The 27,086-nt window shown below is 36.9% G+C and overlaps 1 protein-coding gene and 1 long non-coding RNA gene across 5 annotated transcripts in view; one reads left to right on the top strand and one right to left on the bottom strand.

The window, feature by feature from the left end:
* Positions 1 to 27,086, bottom strand: part of CTPS2 (CTP synthase 2) — a 60,593-nt gene that overhangs the window by 26,743 nt on the left and 6,764 nt on the right. For 2 of the 4 annotated variants that reach the window (XM_015638364.3, XM_015638372.3), the window contains exons 6-13: positions 26,570 to 26,653; positions 23,916 to 23,996; positions 22,411 to 22,562; positions 22,028 to 22,160; positions 19,935 to 20,023; positions 18,967 to 19,061; positions 18,106 to 18,168; positions 17,443 to 17,486 (exon numbers count right to left, since the gene is read on the bottom strand). In XM_015638364.3, the coding sequence (XP_015493850.1) occupies positions 17,443 to 17,486; positions 18,106 to 18,168; positions 18,967 to 19,061; positions 19,935 to 20,023; positions 22,028 to 22,160; positions 22,411 to 22,562; positions 23,916 to 23,996; positions 26,570 to 26,653 (741 nt within the window). Of the gene's footprint in view, positions 1 to 14,432; positions 14,715 to 17,442; positions 17,487 to 18,088; positions 18,169 to 18,966; positions 19,062 to 19,934; positions 20,024 to 22,027; positions 22,161 to 22,410; positions 22,563 to 23,915; positions 23,997 to 26,569; positions 26,654 to 27,086 lie in introns of those variants that run through there. The other 2 variants (XM_015638379.3, XM_033512482.1) reach the window with 2 other exon arrangements.
* Positions 10,460 to 12,912, top strand: LOC117243993. The gene is made up of 3 exons (XR_004496273.1): positions 10,460 to 10,498; positions 10,711 to 10,870; positions 12,696 to 12,912. It is a non-coding gene; the product is annotated as an uncharacterized LOC117243993 (long non-coding RNA).

The following is a 27,086-nucleotide window of genomic DNA, read 5'->3' as shown; positions in this document are numbered from 1 at the left end:
TACATTTATTTCTAAATAATTTAAGGGAACCACCTGAGTGCTTGTCTCTGTAGGGACAACAATAAAGACAGGGGCCAATACATTCCAGCTGAAGAATCTCACCAAAACAAGTGGAAGCTTGAAATGCTCATCTAAGCCATGAGATAACCAGTGCTGTTCTGCCCTAACATGTACTACACACCTGCACTAAATCAGTTTTGTGAATGTCTCTTCAACATCCATTCTTTGTCAACACTCTATACGCCATCCCAGAGCATCCTCAGTTCATTCTGAAGTGACACACAATATATTGCAGCACTGCCAATACAGACTCAGGCATACAGTTCTCCATTGAATAAAATGTTCTCTCCTTATTAAATCAAACACTGACAGACACTCGCCTACATCCACTTCATCCAGAAAAATGTTTTGTGCACAGCATAAATTTCCCTGTTTGATTTACAATTAGTTACACGTAATTCCTTTTGTAAGTACTGGAAAGGGCAAAGCTTTTTTGATAATCCAACATGCATTTCTAGCTAGAAAAACACTTTTTTATGAAGAAAATGTTAAGAAAGGAAAAAGATGGGAGGTTTTGAAGAGCAAGAAGGCATTCTTCACAGAAACTAAATGTCCAAATGAAGACAACACAAATATTTTTGAGCTTATATATATAAATACCAAATCATTAATTCCATCCCCCAAATATTTAAGAAGAAACTTGTAAAAGGCATCAATATAACTAAGAGTCAATTATTTTTATTAATTTTCATTTAAGGAGAAAAATGGCATTGTGAAGTTACTCAATTATGAGGACTAAAAATAAAACTCAGAACTATGACCATAGCAGAAAAAACATGAGCATTCTGCTTGTGTGCAGTGTCAAGGAGCTGAAAGACATTGCCAAGCTAAAATCCATCTTCAGGGGGAACTCTGATATGCCCATCTCAAATTGAAGTGTTAAAAGAAGTGGTTACAAAACAGGCAAAATAGGCAGTAAAAAAAATCACTGGAAACAGATGGTACTCATTCACTTTTGAAGCAACTGAAGGGTGAAACAGCTGATCCAGTATCTGTGTGAGTGACTGCACATCAGCCTTGTCACCCACAGCCTGCCACGTGGCAAATGCCTCAGTGGAGATAGAGACTCACAGTCTGAACCACCTGATGGCCATGCCAGGCAATGGAGCTGATGCTTTAACAAAAACGTATAAGTACGTTGGGACATTGCCAACAAAGATTCTGTAAATGGAGAGACAGGTCAAGTCTGGCCAAGTGGGCCTTTGATCTAGATGGAGCTGTGGTCTGACCCAGTGTGCTCTTCTTGAAGTAAAGGTGATACCCTAATATGCACTGTAGAACACCACACACATTGCTTTCCTGTGATATAATCATAGGTGTGCTTAGTTCACAAATGTATTTCATCAGCTCAAGCTGGGTTCTAAGAGGAAAGCAGGGTTCTCTCCTTTTAATTCCTTTAAAGGTCCTCTCAGTGCTATTTGTCACTTGACCTTCACGTTTTGCTGAGTTTCCAAGTATGTGGTGGAATGAAGAAAATAGGTTCACTGAGAAAATGATTTTTAGAAACTTTTTCAGCTGTTTGCTTAAGTACCAGCTCTCTTATTTCTCCAAGAAAACAGATATTATTAAATGTCTCATTACTTTGGTTTCAGCTCAGAAAATGCAAGTAAAAATTAGTTAAGTTGGGTGGAAAGGTGATAATATAAATATATTCACCAGATAATGGTGTTAATGATATTAAATCTCAAAAATGATCATTTGCTTTGTATGAGTTAATTCACACCATTTCCTTAGTCTCACTTACAATTCCACATTCACAGTGAGAGAAACAGCAAGACAACATAAACCTTGCAAGAACTCTGTTTATTGCTACTTAAAATGGATTATTCTGAGAAAGATTAAAATATTTCTTTGCCATAAGACAAAAAAGTTGTACACTAAGTCAAGCTGTGCAAGAAAATACTGTCGCTGATCTGTGTCGTTTGCAGACGCAGCATGTCCGCTGTGATTTGTCAAAACTAATTTTTCATTTTACAGTTTGAGTAATACTGAGGTTCTGGTGTTTTTCCCAGGCTCTTGGGCAACTGCTGGGTTTCCTTCTCATCAGTGAAGACCAAAGCTAACAGTTTCATGGCAAGTTATGTCTCTGATGCCTACACAGGCTCTCCCTAATTAGCCAGGCCAAATGACAATGCCAGTGTCATAGTGTCAGCCAATAAATCTGTATTATCTTTCATCTGCAATGTAATAATCAGCAAGTGTTTTTAGACATACATTTTCATTAAGTTCAAATTTATAATTCCACATTCTTCACAGCTAGATATTAGGGCTTTTAAATACTAGGATCCAATGAGCATTAGGAGACTGTGCAGATGTGCTGGGAAAAATGGACTTTAGTAATGTCTCAGAGGAAAACCAATGTTTCTCCTTTTTTGACATTTCAGCATAGCTTGCACAGGTATCTTGGGGTTACACAGGTCTGCTCCAAACTGGTGCCAGCCTCAAGGCTGAGCTCCACGTGGCATCTGATGCACCTGCACCACCTCACAAGCTAAAGACACTTAAAACTTTCTTATAAAATTCTCTCCACTTTTGATTTGGAATCCTAAGAAATTACTTAAATCTACATTTTGTTACAGTTTAGCTGTGAACTCCTGTGTATTTCAGGAAGAAAAAAACAAACAAAAAAACAAATTCCTTTTGTGTTGAAGGGAAGACTAGTCACTAACCTAAAATAAATTAAACTGGCTTTAAGGTAAATTCAACTTAATTGATAGTTCGTTTCCTCACTAGCACAGCTGAGAAGTGAGTTATGGCTGGGGTGGATAATTCGTTAATTTCAGTTTACAACAAAATGCAAATCTACTTCTTCAAAGTTCTGGTTTACAGATGTTTGAATTGCTCATTTGATGCACTTGTGTAAACTGAGAATTTCCAAACTACTATTCCTGTTACTTATTCAACCTAGAATAATTTGGCTTTGATTTAATAATCAAATTGGGTAATTAGAAAATCTAAAATTAAGCTAGGTATACAAGCACTGTTCTTCCTTAACTACAATTTCAGTAAGTAGCAACAGCTTAAATTTCTTTCAATAGGCTATAATCATGTAAAAAATAGAAAACTGATTGCTCTATACTGTTAGTTAGACAACTTCCACTCTTCCCAAAGGCCTCATTAGTCCCTCTAATTTCTTTGATTTTCCCTCATGTCCTACTCTTACTTGGTCAACAAAGGATGGGGGGAGACTTTTCTAGGAGCTTCTTGCTTCCACTGTCCTAAATTCCCATTAACATAGAATTTTAATTAAATCAATGAAAGTTATTAATGGTAATTTTGACAGTTTTCCTTTGGAAATAATTTAGCAAGCATCTATTATATCTACATACTAATACATCAAAATGCTAACAAGATGGGGGATTCCTATGCCAAAGATAAAGCCATTACTTTGTATCATCATTTTTGTTATGTTTCCCACTGGTAATAAAACATACCCCAGAATACCACTAATAATCTGATTTTACATGGCATGGCACACTTGCAGACTTCTGACTGAGAATTAGTAACTTCTGGAGCTCTACTGGTGCCTATAAGCACCTCTTTCTTCAAATCAAAGAGAGAGCTTTAAAGTTCTTACTGGTGTTGTATTTATTTTTCTGCCTCTGCATTTTGTAATGCTGAGTCTGGTCAGGCCAGCAAGGCTGACCATCCAGATACACAGTGCTGAAGATGAAGAAATTGAAGAGATTCATTCAGATGTTTCTACCAAAAGATGACTTCCATTTCTTTCATGGTTGAAACCATGGCTCATGGTTGCCGCTGTTTTCCCCAAACTTACCTTTTCCTGGCGGAATGTAGGTGGTCATTATCTAGCACAAGCACCTTCAGCTCAGTATTTTGGCACTATCTCAACACTTCAGCAGTAAAGTCAGCACAGCTCCAGCAGGATCACAGGGACCTAAAGGGTCACTGCAGGACAATTCTGATGAAAGACCTTCAATGACTGATTTCTAGGGGCTTCAACACAGTTAACTGTGCTGAGAGCCCCCTGTCCCTATGCAGTGTACATCCACAGAAGAGTACACAGGGCTCTGTGGGGTCAAAACACCAGAAAACTCACCCTCCCAGCTTCTGCTGTTTAACACAAAAGCCAAAACTGTTTTAGGGAACCTGGAACCCAGGATTCCCCATCTTTCCCACATATACACAAAGAGAATCAAGATGATCCTATCATGTCACCATACCATCGTCTCAAGCTGTAGGCTTTACAAGAAAGCAACACAAACTCATATGGTATCAGACTCCTGTCTGTCAAATCATCTTAAATAAATTCTAAGAATACAAAATGGATTATACCCTTCCAGGATCAAGACAACCAGATATGACATTTCTGACTCACTAGTAGGATTATTACATTGACAGACAGTAGTCCTGGACTCGCATGAAAACAGATTATAACTATTTCTAGTTAAAAAAATATGCTGGGCAAGGGAGTTTCTTAGTGGTACATTTCCCCTTTTGAGATCAGGCATCTCAGTATCATGTAACCCCTAAATTATGTGCCCATGTGTCTTAGTGGATGCATCTCTAGACCACTTTTGAACAGTCCATCAGGTTTGTATTGTTGAGAGCAACAACAATGCTCTGAAAATGAATTACAAACTTGATTCTAACTCTCCTCATCAATTTTTTCTTCAGGATGAAGAAAGATTTTTAGATACAGCTGTGACATCTAGAGACTCCAGGCATCTCCAGTGTCAAAGGACAGCTGAGAAAAGACCTAATCTCACCACGAAGAAATAAACTCACTAATGCCTCTTTTACAGCACTATTTTACTTATACTTACTTTGCCAAACCTGAAATTCAACCAAAGCCACTCCTCCATAAATCCATATATGCTTTGCTGGAATGGAGATTTACACATTTTAGATCACTCTAAAGAATTTCAAAAAACATACCAGAGTTTACTACAGAACAAAAAGGTTTAGGGTTTTAGCAATTACCTAACTGTAAATTTCAGCTATGGCAGTAACTACCATATTGCACTGCTGCACGAGTCAAGGGTCACAACATGGAAGGAACATACTGAAACACATTCTCCCTCAAAACTATCTTGTGCAATGTAGAATATCTACATCACAGGGAGTTTCAGCAATAAATTAGTCTGCCAGATGTGTACATATGGCAGCAACAGCTGACACATATAGTTACAATGAGTAACACATCACCAATTTAAAGCTGACTACAAACAATGCATCTTATTAAATAATTCATCCCTGTAGCAGTCGCACCCAGTCCTATTTAGGGAGACACCAACATCTCATTAGGTGTATGTCACAAGGGAGGGCCTGCAAGAGACTCTTGTCAGGATAACCCATATAGCTGAAGTTTAATTTGTGAGATGAGACAACCCTTTTACATGTCACCACCACAGGTTTTACAAACAATGACAATTTCAACATAGGGAATGCATCACCTGTGACACATAAAGGATTTTACAATTCATCCCAAACTTCCATCTAACAGTTCCATCCCTCAAAGCAATGTCATGTTCTCTACAATGGCTGTAGTGCAGTTTTCTGAACTTCTCACTCATAATCATTTGATCTTTTTCAGAAAGTTTGTTCACTGAATGTTCATTTTCTCTCAGTCTGTCCTTTGTCTCCTCGTAGCCTAACAGTAAGAATCAACTGACAACACTGAAATGTTCTATCACAACTCCCCTATTTGCACTACAGAGCTAGCTCCCATACCTACCATCTAGCACACACCCTGGAAAAATTACCCATGGGTTAGACTGTTAGAAGCCTGTTCCTTTTTGTAGACAGGTCCAGAATGTCTGAAGATGACTACCAGTGGTTGTGGGAATGATTCTCTGCAAAACTCACCAAAGCCCTTAGAGCTCAAATGAATACACACCATGGTAGCATAACACATCTGCATCTCCAGGGATTTCATTATTTGTACATTATCTACAGTACAATGTATCCCATGTTTACCTTCAGATGCAGCATGGGGATTGGTAATTTACACAGGCACAGACACATGTACATTCTTCATACTAGCACTAGTTCTATACAAATTCTGCTTAGCTTTTTTACTCAATAAGAAATCAAACTTGACACCTGTGCAAGATTTCTTTGCAAATCAGATAGGATTTCATATGTTCCAGAGAGTCCCCAGTCCAGCCCAATTTACTTTAATTGTCCCATCATCTTTCTCCCACATCTCCCATCTTTCTCTGCTACAAAAAATAAGCAAGGTTAACAAAAGGCTTTGATCTAGCAATGGATGTCTGTAAGCTTGAGATGATGCATAAGCACTATATAAGTAAAAATAAGTCAACACTAAGCACAAAGCCACTTCCTGCTCTTTCTTTTCAAGTGCTCAGCATCTACAAAGGTACGTTCTCCATTACAGCAAACTTCACTTTGACAGCAGATGGTTTCAATACTGTGGCTAGACTGTAAAATAAGCCTCACAGAGATTCCTGAAATTGCTTTAAAGTAGCTGGGCTTACGTACAAGTGAGCCTGGTACTGCTACCATAAAATAAACCAAAGAGGTGGAAAAATACTGGAGGATTAGGGTGTTAACCCATCACCAGAGGATTAAACAGGATGATTTGAGATAGTCACTGCCCTCAGGTGACAGCCCCACCCCTGTAGAGAGTGCCCTGTCCCTTCCAACAGTGTCAATGAATGGCATAGAAATCCAGTTGCAGACCAACCCAGTTTACAGTCCAGCACATTAAGGTAAACAAGGAGCACAGATTCACATAACATTCAGCCATCAATGGTGGCAGGAAGTATGTGACAAGGACAAAAGAGACAGCACCTGGGTTACCATCCCATTTAATTCATCATTAAATGCACATGACTGTGACGCCATAAATTTCATCCCTCCTACCACTAGTGGTGATGCCTAAACTTCAGTCATCCTTGCAGCTTCTGCTCCCTTACTCTCCAATGTGACTGGAATTGCTAGCCCCAAATATGCCAACAAACCAGTTTACTAGGGAAATATTCACCAATAGCCAGTTTTGAGTGAATACTGAACCTGCACCCACCATCACTGAAAGAAAATGACACACAACCATCACAAGGAGATGTGATGTGCATCCCTAAACAAACTTAAAAGACATCACCAACATAGTCCTCTTTTTGCTAATGGCTTTGAATCTAAGCTAAAATAAATATGTCAATTCCAAAAGGATACTGTGCTTAATATGACTTCTCTAGACCACAGCAAGCCCAACTGAATTATGTCATAAACGGCAAGAATTATATCTTTTCATACATGCAAGAAAGGGCAGCAAGACACTGGAACCAAAGCTGGATTGCTGCTTCTGCACTGGAAGTCAGCTTGCACAGATGTCAAAGCTCCAAGTGCTGTTCTTTAACATAGATAAATATTGCCGTCTGCTAATCACACATCATCTAAGGGCAATAACAACAACACATTATCTTCCCGTAGTTTTGTTCAAATTCTTAGTGAGCAACCAGAATTCTTTACACCTGAATATCATTCTGCCATTGCTGGGCTGTGCTAGATAAGATGGATGTATTTCAGAACAGCACTTAAGTCCTTATAAAGAGGCCTTCTGAAAAAGTGTACTGGAGCCTGTCAAACTGAGTTCTGTGCTGATTCCAGTACAGAGTTCAGAGATGCCACACAAACTGTTGGAGGAGGGCACTGTGGGCCAAATGAGAATGAAGAGGACAAAGGCCCAGTAGATCAAACTCCAAATCCCAGTTCTGCCAGTCTCCCATTCAAATAGCCTCATGGATTACAGTGCCTTGTGAACAGAGCTGTCCTGAGGACACTGGATTTATCCCCAGATTTGGCATACAACACTTGAGGAAATCACCCAAATTTCCAGACATTGGTCTCTCACTATCCTCGGAAGATGTTTCAGTAAAACTGGTTATCTATTTTGCAATTAGGAGGTGCTCTTTAATGAACTCTTGGCAAATTAACATGGCGAATGTGCTGAATTCCAAGTTGTGATCCCTCGAAACGCAGGTTTTCCATACCACTAAGCATCTTACTACTATGTTTTATACTCAGGGAGGTGCCTCAGGTACAAAGGGAAGTCATTTGAATACTTAAAACAAATCTTGCAAATACTGTAATGTAAACAATACAGATCAGGCATACCAGCTTCCTGGCACTGCTTCCAAAAGGGATAAAGCAGTAAGGATGGTGAGGCTACCAGACAGGAGCTGCAGGGAGGAATTAGCAGGTGGGGAACAGAAGCCATAGCAGATCACCCAGTTACACAATACTACTAAAATCTGACCACCTACCAAAGGTGGAAAAGAGGATGAAAGGAGAAAGAGATTTCTTTTTCATTTTGTTGGCAGAAAGAAGACAAAAGGATTTATTGTTATCTTATTGTCATGAACAACCACAGAGTTCATGCCCCAGTTTGGTGTATGGGACTCACCCTCACCCCTACAATGCACTCCAGGCCATGAGCCCCACACTTGCTTGCACTGCTACTCCCATATCCCATAGCAGCAGGAGAGCTTCTGTTAGTATAAACAGCAGCAGCAGCTCCTGAATTTCTGTAGAATCAAAAAGCAAACATAGGAGAAGGTGCACTTTCAGCTTTGTCCCTCAGCTGGACTGGACAGATACTGGGGGATGCCTTGCCCCAGTCCTGTGAATTCTAAGCCAAATGGCAAGTTTTGCACTGAATATTACATCAGTGTATTGTCCTCTCTACAATTTGAAATTAAGTGTCAAGAAACTTGACAAAGTCTTCCACTGTTAAAAACCTGTAGCTGGACACCTCCCTGTAAAACAACACAGATTGTCCTCATCAACCAAATGTCTCTTGAAATATTTAAATGTGCAACACCATGAGCACCCAGAGAGGCGAACCCAGTGGCACAACTTTGGACACAGCATCTCGAGCAGAATGGGAAATAACTGATGAAAGTCAAGAAGAAATTACTAGATCTAAGTAGCAGGGCTCACAAAGGAAGACTAAACTAGGAAGGAAAAAAAGGGGAAAAAAAAGGAGGACAGGGAATTTCACTGATGTCAAAGGCCACTTTAAAAAAAGATGTCTGTTCTGTCTATCTGCAGAGACAGGAGAATCAAAGCACTTAAGTACAGCAAGGCTTGTAGACACACAGAAATACACTCTAACAAAACCCACAAGAAATAGACCAGATAAAGAGGCTGTGGATTCCCTATTATTTAAGGCACTTAAATTCAGCAGACATCCAGCATAAATACTGACGACCCTGCTCCAGAGAAAAGGAAATTAATTATATGATCTCTAGGGACTCTTCTAATACTTTTCTGACACTTGGAAGTGAGTGAAAGCACATTCAAATGGGCTGCTAATGCAAGATGTACATCTACATAATTAATCTACCAAAGTTTGCCTGGTTTTCTCAGGAAACCTCCTACTTACCTGTTATGGAATCCTACACCCATACATCTGCAGTTCCAAAAACATCCCTTCTGCCCCATCCATCTCCTACAGACCCACAAAGCTCTTGGTTTAGAGTCATAAATGATGAAATGACAACTGATTCTGAAGAAGTGATGGACAGGATGAAAAATCTAGTCAGTGGGACTGGAGGCAAGCCCCAAAAAAATGACAACAGACAGCAAGCAGATTAGAAACCACAAGTAGAAACCACAGCCAGAGCCAGCAACTCAGCAGTTGCAAAGTTAACAGTGTTGGGTCATGAAGCATCAACCAAGGCTGATTATCAAGTCCAAGATGTCCCACAGACCATCAATGGAACATGAATAAAACCACTGGAACATTCAGAATGCAACATGAAGAACCTGCAGGTCACAATACTCAGTTATAAAGGTGTTCCCAAGAAGGGACTGTTTTTCAGAACCTCACATTCAACTTTCTCACTTAGAATACTTCAGGTTTTTTCCATTCACATCATGGAATGTTTTGATTCTTAGCACTACCAACAAAAATTTTATTCCAGTGGAACTTCATCTCTTTCCTGTGCTAAGAAATAGCACAATGTGGAAAAGTGTGATTAACTACACACACAAAGAGGAAGTAGTTTCTTAATATTTTATTTACATACTTGGATATTTTAAAAACATCCTTATATTTGCCATTTTCCAAAATGCCTATATAATAACAAATGCTATACCTATCACCATAGGAGTCTTTTTCACACTTCTCTGAGTGTAATTCATTTTGAAATGAAGAATACACAAATTCAAGCAAGAAAACCTCTCCAGTAACACCTATAAAGACCAAGTAAATACACATCAAGTGCCGCGGATAATGATGACACATTTCAGAGATAAAGAAAATAGTACTCATTTCTTCTGCTAAAGTATCCTATTCCTTTGACTACTGAAAACACAGTAACTAGTGCACTGACTCAATGACACATGGTAGTTTCATAATTAGGGTGGAGCATGCCAGCAACTATAAAGGTTGTCCCAATCTGAGACTCTCACTGCTGGATACATCTGAAAGCTCCAGGTTCTGAGTGAGGTAAGCATAACCTAAATATATTGGGTCTTTCAAATCCTTAAACCTGACTTAGATAATTTCCTTTACTGGGAAACTTTATCAATTTTACAGGAAAAAAAAAAACAACTCTTTTCATCTAGGTTAAGTATTACTCATTAAATGGTTAATTAGACAATGAAGAGAGTGTCAGATATATTTCAAACTGTGATTGTTATTGTCTGTTTTGTTTGCAGTTATTCTTCAAGACAACATCAGAGAAACATGGAACATTTACTCAATGAAAACCTTCTGAAGTATTTTACCCAGTATGCTTTACAGGAGGGCAGCACCAGTGCACTGTCTATCGGTGGGCTGAAGAATTTACTTCAGAATCAATTTGCACAGTACCTGAAGGTAAGTTTCACTCTCATTGTATTCACTCTGCTTGCATGGAATGCACAAGAAAAAGGAAATACAGGCAATGAGACGTTCAGGGCAGATTACTGTGCCTAAATGGTTTCACTGGATCCTTAACTCTTAAATAAGGCTTTGCTTATAGAACTTCATTTACATTGATGAACAGTAGCTCCAAACAGGAATTTGAGCACAGAGTTTATAACAAAGTCCATGAAATCAAATGCAAAACAATCTAAGAGCTGTTCTGTTTGGGTTTGTTTTTTTGTGTTTGGGTTTTTTTTCATGCAAGCCAAATTTTACCTGAAATACCTGAGTCTTATAAAATATTTTTAATTCAATCTAAAGAATTCATCTTGAATCTATAAAACATGTAGAAAAGAATCAATAAACCTAAAAGAGTCTATAAAGTGAAACAGTAGAACATGTTTAAAAGCAAGTGACTTCAGCCAATTTCTATCTACATTAAATTACCACCAACACAAAAAAAAGTTTTGCCATTCCAGAACGATTCTAAGAAAAGAAAAGTAATGCCACCAAACTAGAGAGAGTAATACCAATTTCCTGTATCTAGGAAAAAAAAAAAAAAATCTATGTTCTGATTTTATATCTATTCTCTGCCAAATCTTTCCTGAACTGTATTAAGACTCAATTTAGATTCTTCTGCTAGACAAATCTTTCAATACTGTGTTTTGGATATCTCACAAAAGCAATTTTTGCTAAAGGTCTGAAATAAGTGGCAATTCCATAGAAAAATATGGTATTTTGAGAATCACAGTAATCCAATTTAGTCATTTCAATTAACATGAAATGGCTTATTAACAAAAGACTCCCCAAAAAACCCTACTAAAACACAAAGGGTTTTTTCTTTCCCTCAAAAGATAGCTTAGAAATTTATGGCTAAAAATTAATAGAAATGTGATGGCAAAATCAGAAATACAATGCTTTTTGTAATGCTGAAGACAATTCAGCATCATACACGTTTTCCCAGACATGTGGAAATGGAGCTGTTCAGAAAAAGAAATACTGATGTTTTCTGTCTGGACCTCAGACATTTTCAAACAACAAGTCTGTTTGCAGACATTTATGGCACCATAATAAATCAATATCAAAACATAACAGGTTGTTACAAAACATGCAGAGATACATGGTATGAGCAAAAGATAACATTTTATAAATTTAAATTATAACTCCAAATTTAGCTTATATTATTTAATTAGCCTGATCAGGGTTCTTATTAGAATATTCACTGCATCAGGATGCTACATGCACTCTTTACCAGACACAACAAATAAAAACTAATAATCTAAACTAAATTTAATACATTAGCAAGATGTTTTTAACAGTAAATACAGTATTCCTACTAAAGAGTGGGGAAGGGAGGGAAAGAGACCCTCAGATCCTGGCCCAAAGCATAAAGCAGCAACATTTTTTCAAAACATGCATGCAGGGCCCAATTTAGTATCTAATAAAGGAGTAGGTTGTATGCATATTAATTTTTACTGGTGATCATGTACCTGCTGCAGCTTCACCTGCTCCATTTCCCAGATTCTGAATTTACCCAGAAGACTGAAGTAACTCATCTGAGTAATACTTCATATTTCTCAAATGGTTATATATCTTTGTTAACATTTTTGACAGGCAAGAGCAGACACTGTCATTCCTAGCTTAACCAGTCAAACCAGTAAATACATCACCAGTAACACTGATTGTTATTGACTGCATCATTTCTTGGCAACATTCTTCATAGAAAAGTGCTCATGGTGATCTAATTATTTAATTATCTCTTTTCTTTTTTTTTTTAATTCTTGTCCTATAAAAACAGGATCAATTCTCACTTGATAACATAATTAAATCGTTGGACAAAAATAAGGATGGATCTGTCAGCTTTGATGAGTTTATGATGATTGTAAAAAAGATAACTAGTACAGGACAGTGAGGCATCTGCAAGAACAAGTATCACTGCTTTGAAGAAGAGCCTGGCATTTGTTTACATTATGTGTACATCTAAACCACAGATTTGTTATTATTTTAAAGCATATGGAATAAAGATTTAACAGATAAGAAAGTATGTTTGTATTGTGTTTCATCTACAGTCAACAGCCACACATTCCAGCTAAAATGTCCTCCAACTAGTTCAGAACTACTGTTTCTATTTCATGTTACATTTGAGGTGTTATTTAACAGATTCTGCTTTACCTGGGCTATTGTTTGGACCTCTAGAGAAATTCAAATCACACAGTTTCTAAAACAAACAAAAAGAAAGGTACAGCATGCCATTTGAGTACTCCCCAACACTCCTCACAGCTCAGTTTCATCATTCACAAAAGATGACACTCCATAAAACAAGCAGTTCAAACTTCTAGAAAATGAAGCCCTTATTTTCAATAGCAGTGTAACAATGCCAAGTATGATAACTGCAACATTAGATGCTCATTTTAAGTTATATTTACATAAGTAGGTACTTTTTTTGTTATGACTCTGTGAGTACAGACATATATATATGTTTACATTTATATATATTTTTATATATATATATATATATAAACTGAGTGACTTATTGCAGTTGAAGTTCATTAGCGTAATTTGGTGCAGTCTTAACCTTTTCACTGTATGATTCCTGCATCAGATGTGTTTTCATGGGCATTATTATCTACTTCAAGAAGAAATTAGTAAAAGAGAAATATGAAGAATGGACATTTTGATGACAAGTGATCAGTGGATTAGGCACTAATCCTACTAGAGAACTTGAAATTTTTCACTGAATTTTAACACCAACATCATCCATTATCTTGATAAATCACTTAGATCTATGTTGCTTAAGGACTTTAAGACTCGGCTTAATTGCAAAGCCTGTGAAGTGCATTCAAGATCCCCTGCTACTGTGTTTCCTATCTGAATTTCTCCCCCCATGAAATGAGGAATAAAGTACTCCACACCAGTGATACATGAATAGAAGCCTTAAAAAATATGATGTTTAAACATTTTATGATTGTCCTAACATGCTCCCAGGCCATTCTTTTACAAAACCCCTTTAGTTGTTGAAATGTGTTATTTCTTGGAAGGAAGAAAATTGTATGTATTACTTTTTTTCTGGTTTACAAAAACATTCTAAATTAACAGTATGCTTTGATTTCAAAAGTAATTTCACTACATGCACATTATGCTAACTAAGCTTCACTAGCAACTTTACACACACACCTGAGTATAATCACAGAATTTCAGGGCATGCTTTTGCATGTGTGAGACATACATTCCTTTTCATCTCTTAGACAACCTTAGAAATTTTGGAATTTAATCAGGTTACTGACATCTGAACAGGAAACATGGGGACCAGGAAACTAACATGTTTTAAGAGTGTCACCTACTGGCAAAATGTACTTCTGCACAATTTCTTGAGTATATAGAAAATGCAGTTATTTTACCCAGTGCAGTAAATTCAGGTTCATGATCCTATACAAGGTGTAATTGTTCATGAAAAACAATGATCACAATTAAAATTAGCTTTGTTTAATCAAAAATAACAAAAAAAGGAAAATTATTTTCAGAAAGTTATTTATTTCTTCCAGAACAGTATTAGATGCAGCTGCAATAAAACTGACTAATAACATAACTAAAAGGATCATAAAAAAAAAAAATCTAAGTTTAATAGTAGAGAAATATGAGGGAAATGGAAAAAAAACAAATAACTCTTCATCCATCCAGTGAATCCAGTTCACTAGTCGTTCAGACCATATAGTTTCCTTTTAAAGGAGTTATTTTTGAAATTACCACTTGCATAAGAAAATTCATAGCAAGCTCTACACTCAAACAAATGTGTTGCTTTTCTGAACAGCCATCCTTCCTGCAAAGGAGGTAAAAAATTTACCCATCATTATTTTTCAAAAAGGCTAGGAAATAAAGCAGAAAGCTTAAAAACATATAATGGGAACATTACCTGCAAATAATCAACCAAGATGAGACCAAGAACTTGGGCTGTGCTCACAGCTCCTGTATCTCCTTCATCTTCCCTACTGAACTAATGCTCCAGGCCTGGGGAAGAGTGGCTGGAAAGCTGTCCTGGGGAAAAGGGCACTGAGGTGCTGGACTATGTCCAGAAAACAACAGAGCTGCTGAAGGTCTGGAGCACAAGTCTGACAAGGAACTGCTGAGGAAGCTGGGGTTTAGCCTGGAGAAAAGGAGGCTCAGGGGTGACCCTATCAAGCCCTACAACTGCCTGACAGGAGGTTACAGCCAGAGAGGGATCGAGCTGCTCTCCCAGGCAGCCAGTGACAGGATGAGAGGAAATGGCCTCAAGCTGTGCCATGGGAGGTTGAGGTTGGAAATCAGGACTAATTTCTCCTCTGAAAGGGTTGTTAAGCATTGGAACGGGCTCCCCAGGGATGTGGTGAGGTCATCATCTCTAGAGATGTTCAAGACACAAATGTATGTATACTTAGGGCCATGGTGCAGTTGACAAGGTGGTATTTGGTTTAAGATTGGACTTGATGATTTTGGAGGTCTTTTCCAACATAAATGATTCTGTGATTCTCTCTGAGTTACATAAGTACTTGACAATTGTAGTTTTTATTTCCAGCAAAGAAATTTGAAAAATATTCAAATTTTCATAGATGCAGACAATAAAAAGAAAAACAAAAGAGATCAAAATATTTTCTAAGTATTTTACATGAAGCTATCAACCTCTGTAGTACAGTTTTGAGTACCTGAATGCTCAGCAAATTAGAAGCAATGTAAGTAACTGCATATTTTATGATGCCACTCAGTTCCCCTGCCAAACTACGTGTCAAGTTTTGTCTCTTTTTTAAAAAATAAAAGGAAACATAACTGTTGCCTCACAAGTATCTTTCTTCTCCCTCTTCAGTTTTCAAAGGAGGGGAAACCAAAATAAAAATACACTGCTTCAGTCCTAAGTTAGGCACAGTTACTACATCAGTTTGATAGTTCAAAAGCTTCAGTAATCTGCTTCTCTTCCAATTGTTTTTATTGATTATATAGAATATCTAAACAGCTTTCAGCACAAAATGGACTCTGCTAAAGCAGATTATTTAGCAACTGTAATTATTGGTAGTGCAAATCTCCCACTCAGAATGATTTACATCTGTTTCTTGGCCAGAACTGAGGTGTCAAAGATCAGATTAAGATGCTGAAATATGACTGTCAATAACCAATTTCAGAACCTTAATGCAGCTCAGAAAAACAGACTAGCCATTATACATACTGCAATGATAACACTTCCATTGTAAACAATGTATTAATCTTCTATGACACATACATTCACTCCATTATTTTCTTAACTTTATGTCCACATAATTTTCTCTTTAACACATCTACCTGATTTGCCCTTGAATGTAAACCACAAATCACCCAGTTAAATACCATTAAATAAAACTGGCACTCAAAAAGCTCTAGAAATAAGGATGCCCCAGAATCAGTCTTCTGTGCTCTACCTTCCTACAACCTAAATTTTTACAGTAAGCTTTCAACATCTTCCACATTTTACAACATATTACTATTATGAAATTGACTCCTGCAGTGAAAGAGTACATATTTGCACATAGTCAAGGAGAAAGAAGAGACCTCTAACTATAGCAAGGCCACAAATTTGATGCCAAAAGCAAAGTTTATCTTCACTCCTCTGAGGACTTCTCCAAACACCACCAAGTTCTAGCAGCTAGTCTCACCCTGAAACTCTGAAGGTCTTCAATTTACCTTCAAAATTCCTGGCTAGATTATCTTTCCTATGCAAACAAGCAACTTCGACAAACTGAGCAAATGCTCTAAAAACCCATTTCAGACTAAGCAGACGTGAAAAAAGTATGTTTTACTCGCAAATCCAACAAAATTCTTTTGAAAGAAACAGTAGGCCACTGTGAGCAACCCACCTAATTCAACACTAGAGCAAATGTTTGCATGTCACTCCAAAATACTACTTTATTTCTCATATTTATTTCTGTTCTTTTTTGTTTTCTTAAAAACTCTCTTTCCCTGATCACTCTTAAGTTTTACTACATTAATAATGTGATGAAATCCACTCTAAAATCCTATCATCAGCATATGATGCAGAGAGCCCTGCTATATCTGGGGCATTGACATTTTTGTCAAAAGGACAACCATAGGATGCATAGGTGTAGTGGTTATTTATACTGAATATATACACATATACCTATATATATATATATATATATATTTGTATAAATAAGAAATATAGTTATTTTTCAACCCATTTCCATTTAATCCTGATCTTGTCATATAAATTTTTATTTTGGTAATAGCTTGTGCTACACCTTTCAGTTCCCTTTCATATTTTATTCTCTAGTAGAGCCAACTCCCAGCATGAGTTTACACACAAGGAAACTATTAGAAAAATTACAAAAATAAAGCTAAAGCAATTCACAGAAGCAAAGAGCCAATGGCAAGAGACTATCAAAAGAAAATACCTTTCTAAACAATACTGAGTAAGGACAGCAGATAACCACCTCATGTCCTACCATGTAAAAACTAACACAGGAGGAGCTCCCTTTCTAACAAAGATGAATGTTCACAAACACATGCAAGGAAAAAACAGTACTTACAACTGGGTTTTTTGTGTCTGGGTCAAATTCTGTAGAATTTGCATCTGGAACAGAAGTTCAAAGTAAACACAGTACATTTGCTCTACATGCACTACAAACTCATAACAGCTCTGTGGCATTTCAGGGCTTGTCTACATTTATGTTACAATCTCACATGCTGAAATGCATCCTGCACCACTTTTGAAGCAATCACAGGAAGTATATGACCTCAGACACATAAGTTTCCTTTCCTGCTTCCCAAACACTTTCCTTTCAGCTCTTAGTATTAGAAATTCATTGGTAAGTTAAATGTCTTCACACTACTACTGCAATGGCTCTTGCCCGGCCACTCTGGCTAATGAAGGCAAGTGAAAAAACCACTTCTCAGTCTTTACTTCTCACCACCAGCACACTTCAGAAAGACTAGAGGTGAACTCTAAGCACACTTTCTTCTACACTCTTAGATCAAAAAGCAGGTTTCAAACAATCTGCATAACAAAGAGTTTTTACTCCCTTATACAGAGAGGTAGCAAAGGATACCTAGCTGAAAATGATCTTGCTGCAAGAGTTAAGTATCTAACAATCATAAGATCTGTAAACAGTTCTAATAATAGACATACATTTCATATAGAGAATAAAAATTCCTCTAAACAATTGATATTCATACCAGCATCCTGAGCTCACCTTCCCAATTCAAACAGTTTCTTGCGAATTCCACAACTGCTAACTGCATTCCCAGGCAAACTCCTAAACGAGAAAACAGAATTTCCAGGACAAAGGGTAGGACTAATTAAGTACTTGCTGTTCTGTCTTAAACCTGACTGCTTTGAAATCTTGGTATTCGTTACATATATACAGACTTAGAAAAAGCTAAACCAAAAGCAGCTGCTCAATGTAAAACTCACACTTCAAATTTGGCACACAATAAATACAAGTGACGTAATTATGTGCTTTAAACCCTTTCAAAGATACTTTCTTCTTCTCATCTATTTTACCAAAAATTATTGCAAAGACAAACAGAAGTTGAAAGCTTGGATATATCCAGATGCAAACTCCTTTGGCAACTACTCAGACACTTTATAAAACGTAAGAAATGTGGAGTAGGAAGTAAAGCCTCAGAGGCACACAAACAGCACTTACGACGTCTTCGGACTTTAACGTAATAACATATACCAGTAAATAAAAACAAAACATTTAATAGAGCAAAAGTGGTCCAAAGACACCTATGTTTTCTGCACTTTGTTCAATAAACAGAATGATACTGATATAATTACAATGAGAAGCAAAGACTCTCCATTTTTGGAGAGTGCAAATTAAACCTTTTCAGAAGGGATTGTCTTTTTTTCCTTCCTCATACAGCAGACATGGTACAGGACTATGCTCCTGGGGATTCTTTACATGGCAGATAGTCACAACATCACATATACTTCCCTAAGACAGCATCCTTCTCTAATGTGGGAGTTTGGGTTTTGTATTTTTCTAATCAAATCAATTAGCTTGCTATACATTCCTAAACACAGTAATTTCTCACTCTAATGATCTTACCAAGGAAAGGTTTTTTCTTTGTTCTTGCCCAGGAGATAGCTTGGAGCTTGCCTTCTGTTCCCCTAATTCCAAAACCTCCTGGGACCAGAATGCCACTGTAATGACAGCCATATATAAAAGAATTAACATATAGAATCAAGCCAGCAGAGGAATCCACACAACTAGAAGACACTTGAGGTTATAACTCTTATATATATAACATATATATGTGTGTGTGTATATATATATATATATAACTTTTATATATATAAAAAACTTATATTTATATCTATATAAAAAAAGCTTATATATATAAGCAAGGACAATTCGTTACAGGTATGTTTTCTATGACCATTCAGAATCCAAAGAAATTAACTCCAAAATTGGAGATGTTTCATCTACCCACCCCAATCCTCATCAGACCAATATCACACTTCCATGAAATTTCATCACAGTGAAAATCCCACTGCTTAAATAAATATAGCTCAAATAAACTAGCTACATATTCACTACTTAGAATCCTAACACCCAAAATTTAGATCTTCTAACACTGAAAAAACTAAATGCATCTAGACAAGAAACAACATCCCTTTAAAAATACAAATTTAAATCCTAGCAATGATTCTTAACAGAGACATTTGCAGTGTGCATTTACGAGCATTCTTCACTATGATGTATATTGACAACAAAAAATATTTGACAACTGATCTGTACTATATAAAAAGTCCAGATATCCAGAAAAGCAAAACAACAAAAAACAACAGCCAAAAACCTGCAATTTGTCTAAAGAGATTCAGTAGACCTTGAGTATATACATTGATATTACAATTTTGCTGAAGCTTTTCACCCCCCATGCAATTTATCCTTTCACTTATGTAACAAAATTCTGGATGCATTGAGAAATTATTTGATTTATTGAAACATTTTTCATCACATGAAATAAGTATCATGGTCTGCATTTGGGATGCAGAATGCCCAATGTCACTTACTCTGCTTTGCACAGTTTGTGCCATGCCTGGTGATATTTCACTGAATTCTCTGCTTCTGTAGAACGCTCAAGTTCTGTTGAATCTATGTACTAATAAAGAAAAATATGCAATGAAATGGTCTCTTCTTCCACAAGAAAGAGCAGCAAACAGTATATAATCAAGTGTTAAGAGAAATTATTAGGAGTTTCAAGTGAATTTGCCAATAAACATGTAACAACTTCACTGAAGACCCAGCATTTGCTTTTAAGATGGGGTGTTTGCTCTAATTGCAGCAATCTGTGCCCTTTTCTTTGCACATAGCTCAGGAGCTGTGTCTGCCTGCAGCCTCCAGGTAAGCAGACTAACTAGAATGCTTTGTAACTCTGAACCAGGTTGCTTTCCTATGGCAACCAGGGCTAAACAAGGACTGGTGCTGACCTTATCCTGCCTTCCCATTAGGATGTGGCCAGGATGTTTACTTTCCTAGCTTTTGCGTGCCACAGCTTGTCCAATCTTATTGTAAGACTGGAAACATCTGCATTGTCTTTGAGAAAGGTGTTCCTGGGGATGCTTGGGTAGAAAGGGAGAAAAACTCATTATCTATGCCCTACTAGAAATACTGCATTAGAATCTCCAGTGTCATTAAAAAGCACAGATCCTGATGCACCACTAGAGTGAAGTGAGGGGAAAATGTACTGCACTGGGGACACAAAAGATCAGAGTTTGATTCTGGGTTTTGTCAGTCTTTTTCTCAACATATTAATAACATTCTGATGTAGAGTCCATTCTTCATAAAAATGAGATCATCTGAAATGGCAGAACTCACCTGTGTGCAGAGAAAGGCAACTGACAAGGAGACTGCTGAAAGTTTCCCAGACAAGACTGCTTTCTAGCAAATATTTTCTACTTTTTCCACATTCCAGAAGGCATCAAAAATACAACAGAAAAATAACTACTTTTGAATGTTGCTATTCTATACTAGAAGAATATTACACAATCAACTAAAAAGACACTATGATACTGCAAGGTTGGAAAGAGAAATTAATGACAGTTGGAGTTAATTGTATTCTCCTTGCCAAACATATCAAGAACAAACATTTATCAATTTAAGAAGCACCAACATTTCATCATTCAGGTTAAGCAGTTTCTTCACAGTATGGGATTGTACTGAAAGCCTCTGGGCATAAACACTAAAAGGAGGTTTGGACAGTTAAGTACAGTGGGAGCTGTGTCTGTTAACATTTCAACACTGCACTGGAGCTCAGCAGCCATCAGCTTTCATGCTTGTTAATGCACAAGCCTCACCAAAATTAAGACCAGCTGCTGATGAAGCTTGCTGTGCATTTGCAGACAGGGCAACTTTCACCTTTTTTTGCTAAAAGCAAAGCTATTTTTCATATAAAAAAAATTTCCCACTCTGCAGCTATTAGTACAAAACACAACAGTGACACTATCACATAGGAGAAGTCTCAAGCCTCACTCCCTGCTCAAAGCAAGTCAAATTAGAGCAGGCTGCTTAAGGATCTAAAAATCTCCAGGGATCAATTCTGGCTGTTCCCACTTTCTTGTTTCTTCATGCACACAGAAACAACTTTTTAGAGTATTAGCTAATAATCTTCTCAGGCAACAAAAGAAGTCTAACCACCTGCCATTTCCCAAAATCCTAATTTTCACCTTTTCTTTTTTTTCTTAAGACTGGTACATTTGCTCTTTTCTAGTAATAGAATAATTATGTTGGAAGATCCTTGAATCCAACTGTTAACCCAGGACTGCCAAGTTCACCATAAAACTATGCGTCATGAAAACAAGTGAAATTGAACTACGATAGTAAATATAAATTTGCAGATAAAGTCTGCTTTTTCACCAGATCCAGTCTGGGCAACTTCAGTGTTCCTTTCAGGTAAGTTTAGTTTCAAGTAAAACATTTAAATCTGTAAACATTTATTTTGAAAAACTGGATGCTTTTCCAGTCAGTATTTATCTGCATGATTCATTTTCTAATTTTCACATGACTTTAAAACTGCCTCACATGATGGGAACTAGTAGATTACCACAGAATGATACAGTAGTAGAATCAAAGTATTCCTGAAAGCAAAAACCAGAAATATCCTCACCATTAAATCCAGTTTGTAATTAATTGACAGTGCAGAGTGTTCCAGAGCTTTGAAAACAGATGCATAGCAGTCACTCAGCTTTGTGTACTTGCCGACGAGAGCTATGGAACACACCTTCAGCAACCTTTCGTATCTGATAAAAACAAGTTCTTCAGTCACTACACCAAATTTCACAAAATAAAATCATTTTAACAATATTTGCTTTCTCTTAACTCCACAAAATATCTTCCAAAATTTCCAAACTGCCAATGGTTTTAAACCCAGACCATTCACAGGTGTTGATAAACACTACACCCAGACAGTCCAGTTTGGTGACTTCATAGCAGCTAAAACCTAACCTGAATTACAGCACTTCCAGAGAAAGCAGCAGGGATGTAGAATACCTGCAAGCCATTTTCTTCCACTTCATTAGAAGATCACTTGGCTGGTCATCAATAGGTAAATTTAGTCTCTGTTTAAAATACTTAATGATGCCTTGCTCCTCCAATAGGATTGGTACTCGATAAGTAGAAGAAACGTCATGGATAAATATCACCTAAAAAAAAAAAGGCAGAACATAAAAAACTTAAATTTTTCATAAAAAACATTCGTTCTACTTTTGGATACTACATGCATTTTTTATTCTACACACATTCTGGTTTTTAAATACCCTCCTTTTGAATGAGCAGGAGAGCACAGCTATTTAATATTTAAGGTTCCATTAAATCTACAAGACAGAAGTTACTCAAAAAGTAAAAATATGTTTTACTTCACACCATTATACAGGCTTGTCAAGCCTATCAATGCATCAGTTTTAATGCAAACATCTGGCCCCACAAGCACTTGTGCTTGCTAGCACTTCCTTCCTCCCCTCTCACAAACCTGAAGACTATTAACCATGAAAGCAAGAAAACAAATTAAACCTAACAAAACAGACCAAATTTGGTTGTGACATAGTCTCCTAAAAGTATTTTGCCAACGAACTAGAATATGTAACAGTCTATTTAAGGACCTTTTTGTTAAGAACACATTTCTTATAAACTGCACCCAATCTGCCAGCAATTAAGCTGATTGTGTGTGGTTTACCTGAGATCACAGAACTCAGAATCCTGAGCACAAGTGTTCTCTTCCCTGAAGACGTAACAGTAAAGGATACTCTCTTTGCTACCCTTGAGCTGCTTCTGTTCATCACAAACTTTGGACATGTGTGTGCTGCCCTGTGCCTCTCTATGTGCCCATCCAATCTGAAATGCCACATAACCACTTGCATCTGTTCTACCTTCAGCATTACCCATTACATTGATGAGTAAAATGCTCTCACTTGCAAAAATATTAAAGAGCAGTCAATCAATCAAAATTAATATTCAAATAGCAATTAATTGTAAATTATTAAGGAAAAAAAGAGATGTGAATTATAGAAGAATATATAACTATGCAGTAGATGGATGCTTAAGGGCATAAATAGCTTATTATATATTATCACAGTAAGCGTGCTTATGTGGCTGTGACCATCTGTGGACATAAGCAAATCACCTCGCTTTAACCACACTTTGCATCCATTGTTACAACCACCTGAGACAATTTATAGGTGATAAATACATAATAATAAATAATGAAGTAAACCAGCCATAGTTGTGAAAACTGTACAGTTTCATGCTATGTATAACAACTAACCGTGCACTCAAAATCTATTTTTATTAGCTATTATGCAACATGCATTTAAATTATTAATGACTGTTTGACATAAAACTTAACATATATACTCCTGATACTTTGAAAATAAGATAAAATATAAAATAAGATAAAAATTATAAAAACAATTACATATGAATGAAGCAGTCAGAAGTTGAAAACAGAAATGCACAGAAATATTTGTACACTTTCCCACACATTATATTGAAGTACAGACCTGCTCAGGCTCCACATGACAAAACATGGAAATCTTCTCCTTCACAGCCATCTCTATAGGTTTTGCACTTCTGCAGACAATCTGTCATAACAAAAGGAGAAACTTCAAATATTTACTAGGCAAACCAATAGAAGATCCTCGATACTTCAGAGAGAAATTAATCTCCTTTGGAAGGAGAGCACAAACAAATGTGCCTTTTTTTACTCTTTCCCATCTTCTGGAGTTCTACAATATATCATAGCTCACAAGTACCACAAGCAAGGCAGAAGAAAATCAGTCACCTGCCCATACTGACCAATTCTCATTCATCTTTCATTGTCATTCTCTGTAATATTGCTTCCTCAAATTCTTCTTTCTTATAGCTACTATTTGAACAATCTTTGCCTCAAGTCTAGCAACTCTCTAAGTATGAATATGATGAATCAAAAGGAATATTGTAATCTTATCAGGAAGATCAGATTTAAATTGAGAGCAATAATTCTTAGCTTACATGCATGAGTATTTCAGTACTTTAGCACCTTTTTAATTTACACATCATGACATAAAGGAGGTCAAAGAAAAGAAAACTAATTTTTAATTATATGGAGTTTTAACTGGTCCTAATATTTTGCTGATGCATTTAAACCCCAGTAATTTTATAAAATATTGACAATTTTTAACCAATGAAAAAAATAGTTATATGTTTTTATGTTTGTTGGAAGGGGTTGTTTTTTTTTGCATTATGTAACTCCAGGCAACTAGATCAAAATGCAGAACTGCTCTAGTAAAGTGCCTACTGATTACTGTGTACTCCCTTAAGTGATTTTGAAACCTGAAAGTATAACAAAAAGTAGGATGATCCTGTTGTGAGGTTCATTACTTTCCCCATATTTCTAGCAAATGCAACTACATAATTTATCAAGCCCCTTTTGCTCAGAAACTTGTAGCTGCCCTCTGATCACCTTGCTAATGTAGCTTAGCTGCACTGATACCGATGGAGTCTAATTAACTTGACCAACCCTTAGAAGTAATTCTAGAAACAGAAAAAAAGGCAAGGGAAAATTAGTGTGCTTTTAAATCAAAATGTAATTAGGAAACAATATGTACATTCTATTCACTTGAGCATAATTCATATGTGAAATGTGGTACAATTTGAAGCTGAAGGTATAATTCATAAACCTTGATATTATGAGCATGTGAGTAAACCCACTTTGAAATCTATCATCTGTCTTTAATTAAAGACAAATTTAAAGTTTATGCAGACACAGAAATCAAAACAATCAGAATCAGCATGAAAATAACAAAACCACAATAAAAATGACAGAGATGCACCACAAAGGAACATAACACACAGGAGATGAGGAGCAATTGAATCCAACAGAGCAGCCCTGACAAATGCACGCTCCAAGTGCTGCATCAGAGTACAGGATCTCTGCATCCACAGCCTGCTCATCTGGCACTGAGAACACCCTGAACAGAGGGGAGAACAGAGAGGCTCAGGCACACAGAGCTGAGCAGCCACCCCAGGGATGCCCAGGAGCAGGCAGGGAGGCAGCAGGGATTCAGAACAGGATGAGCCGGCTCGGGCAGCTCAGGCAGCCTGGCAGTACAGCTCATGCAGGAAGCTTTCCTAGCTGCTCCTGAAGGAGCTGCCCCATGTGCTGCCTGGCCAAGACAGCAGCCATTTAAATACTGGCCTGAAACAGCACTCAAGGAACTTTATAAGAGCATCAAGAGGCTGCACTCCGAGTGAGATCTGTCCCTGCTTCAGACATCAACAGCAGCAGTCAAAAAACAAAAATTATATTGTGCTCCTGGCAGTCCCAGAACTGCTCCAGGCAAGAACCCAAGATGCAAGACAGTGACTATGTTTGTCTGTTGTCCTTTTATTACACAAACTCACTGAACAGGCTTTTTAAAGAAAATTATTTTTTGGAGTGGAGGGAGAAGTCAGGCCCTGGCAATTGTCCTGAAGGCCTCCAAAAAGCACAGGCAACTTCCCCTATGCAGTTAGCACTTCAAGAGTGATTTTGGACATTTAGGCCATGAAACTTGGAGGACAGTACAGCATTACATTAATAAAAATCTTTCCTTCCACAAGCTGGTTATGATTCCATGTCACAACCATTTGACACCAAACACATCTTTCACATATCCTATTTCCAAATGCATTGGTTTTTAATTAAAAACATTCATAAATGTAAAATGAAAGAGCTCAAAAAGGAATAGAAAGAAGTACAACACAAAATTTAGCTGTGTGACTATCTTCTTAAGAATCATTTTTCTTTTTTGAGGAAATACACATTGCTTCTTCTTAATAATGCATTAAAAATTTCTGAATGTTACAAGATAGAAACATTCTAGGTCTTCCTACAAAGTGAATTGAGATTTCAACTATTTTTAGCAGTGAAGTATTATTTTTGCAAAAGCATGCCTTTAGAAGAACATAGCTACAGTCCCAAGATATTGCAAGAAGTTAGTTGAATTAATTTAGCTTAGGGTGATTTTGAGTAATTTGATTTCCTGTGGTTTTAATGGAGCTACGCAGCACATATTTAGCATTTCTCCTAATATTCTCATCTCTCCTGAGAGACTACAGCTTATTCTTTGAACACAGGTTATGTAAGGACATTTCTAGATGACCTATAAATAAAACTCTGTACTTATTGACTCACCAAATCTGGAGACAAGCCTAGACCCCTCAGTGCTCGAACACTGTTCTGTGTTGGTTTTGTCTTCTGTTCACCAGTAGCATTAGGCTGGAAAGGCACATTTTGAAAGCTCAAATACCAACTCACATCTACTAACAAAGCACTTACAGATTAAAAAAGAAAATTCATTGCATGTAATATTATGCAGGAAACATATGCAAAAAAGAGCCATAATATCCCAGAAACAGAAATGGCACAACTGTTATTACTTGTATATGAAATACTGTGAAGAAACCAAAGGGTTCCAATTCAGATTAAGTTTCTTTTGTTGTTTATTTTTTTCAGAGAAAAAAATTCCAAATAATTTTCTGAGGCAGAAGAAGAATATTCCAAAAGCTGGATATGGCTAAAAAATGGAGAATGTCCAACACAGCACAAAACCTTCAGTGACTCTTCTTGGAATATTCACATGTAGTAAATAATTCTGTTTGCAAATACACAGAATTAATACTCTCAATTGCTGTTCAATCCTCTAATCCAC

Source organism: Parus major, chromosome 1 (genome assembly GCF_001522545.3).
Source record: "Parus major isolate Abel chromosome 1, Parus_major1.1, whole genome shotgun sequence".
Classification (NCBI taxonomy): domain Eukaryota; kingdom Metazoa; phylum Chordata; class Aves; order Passeriformes; family Paridae; genus Parus; species Parus major.
Note: the sequence above shows the minus strand (reverse complement) of the source record. Positions and strands in the feature narration are given on the sequence as shown.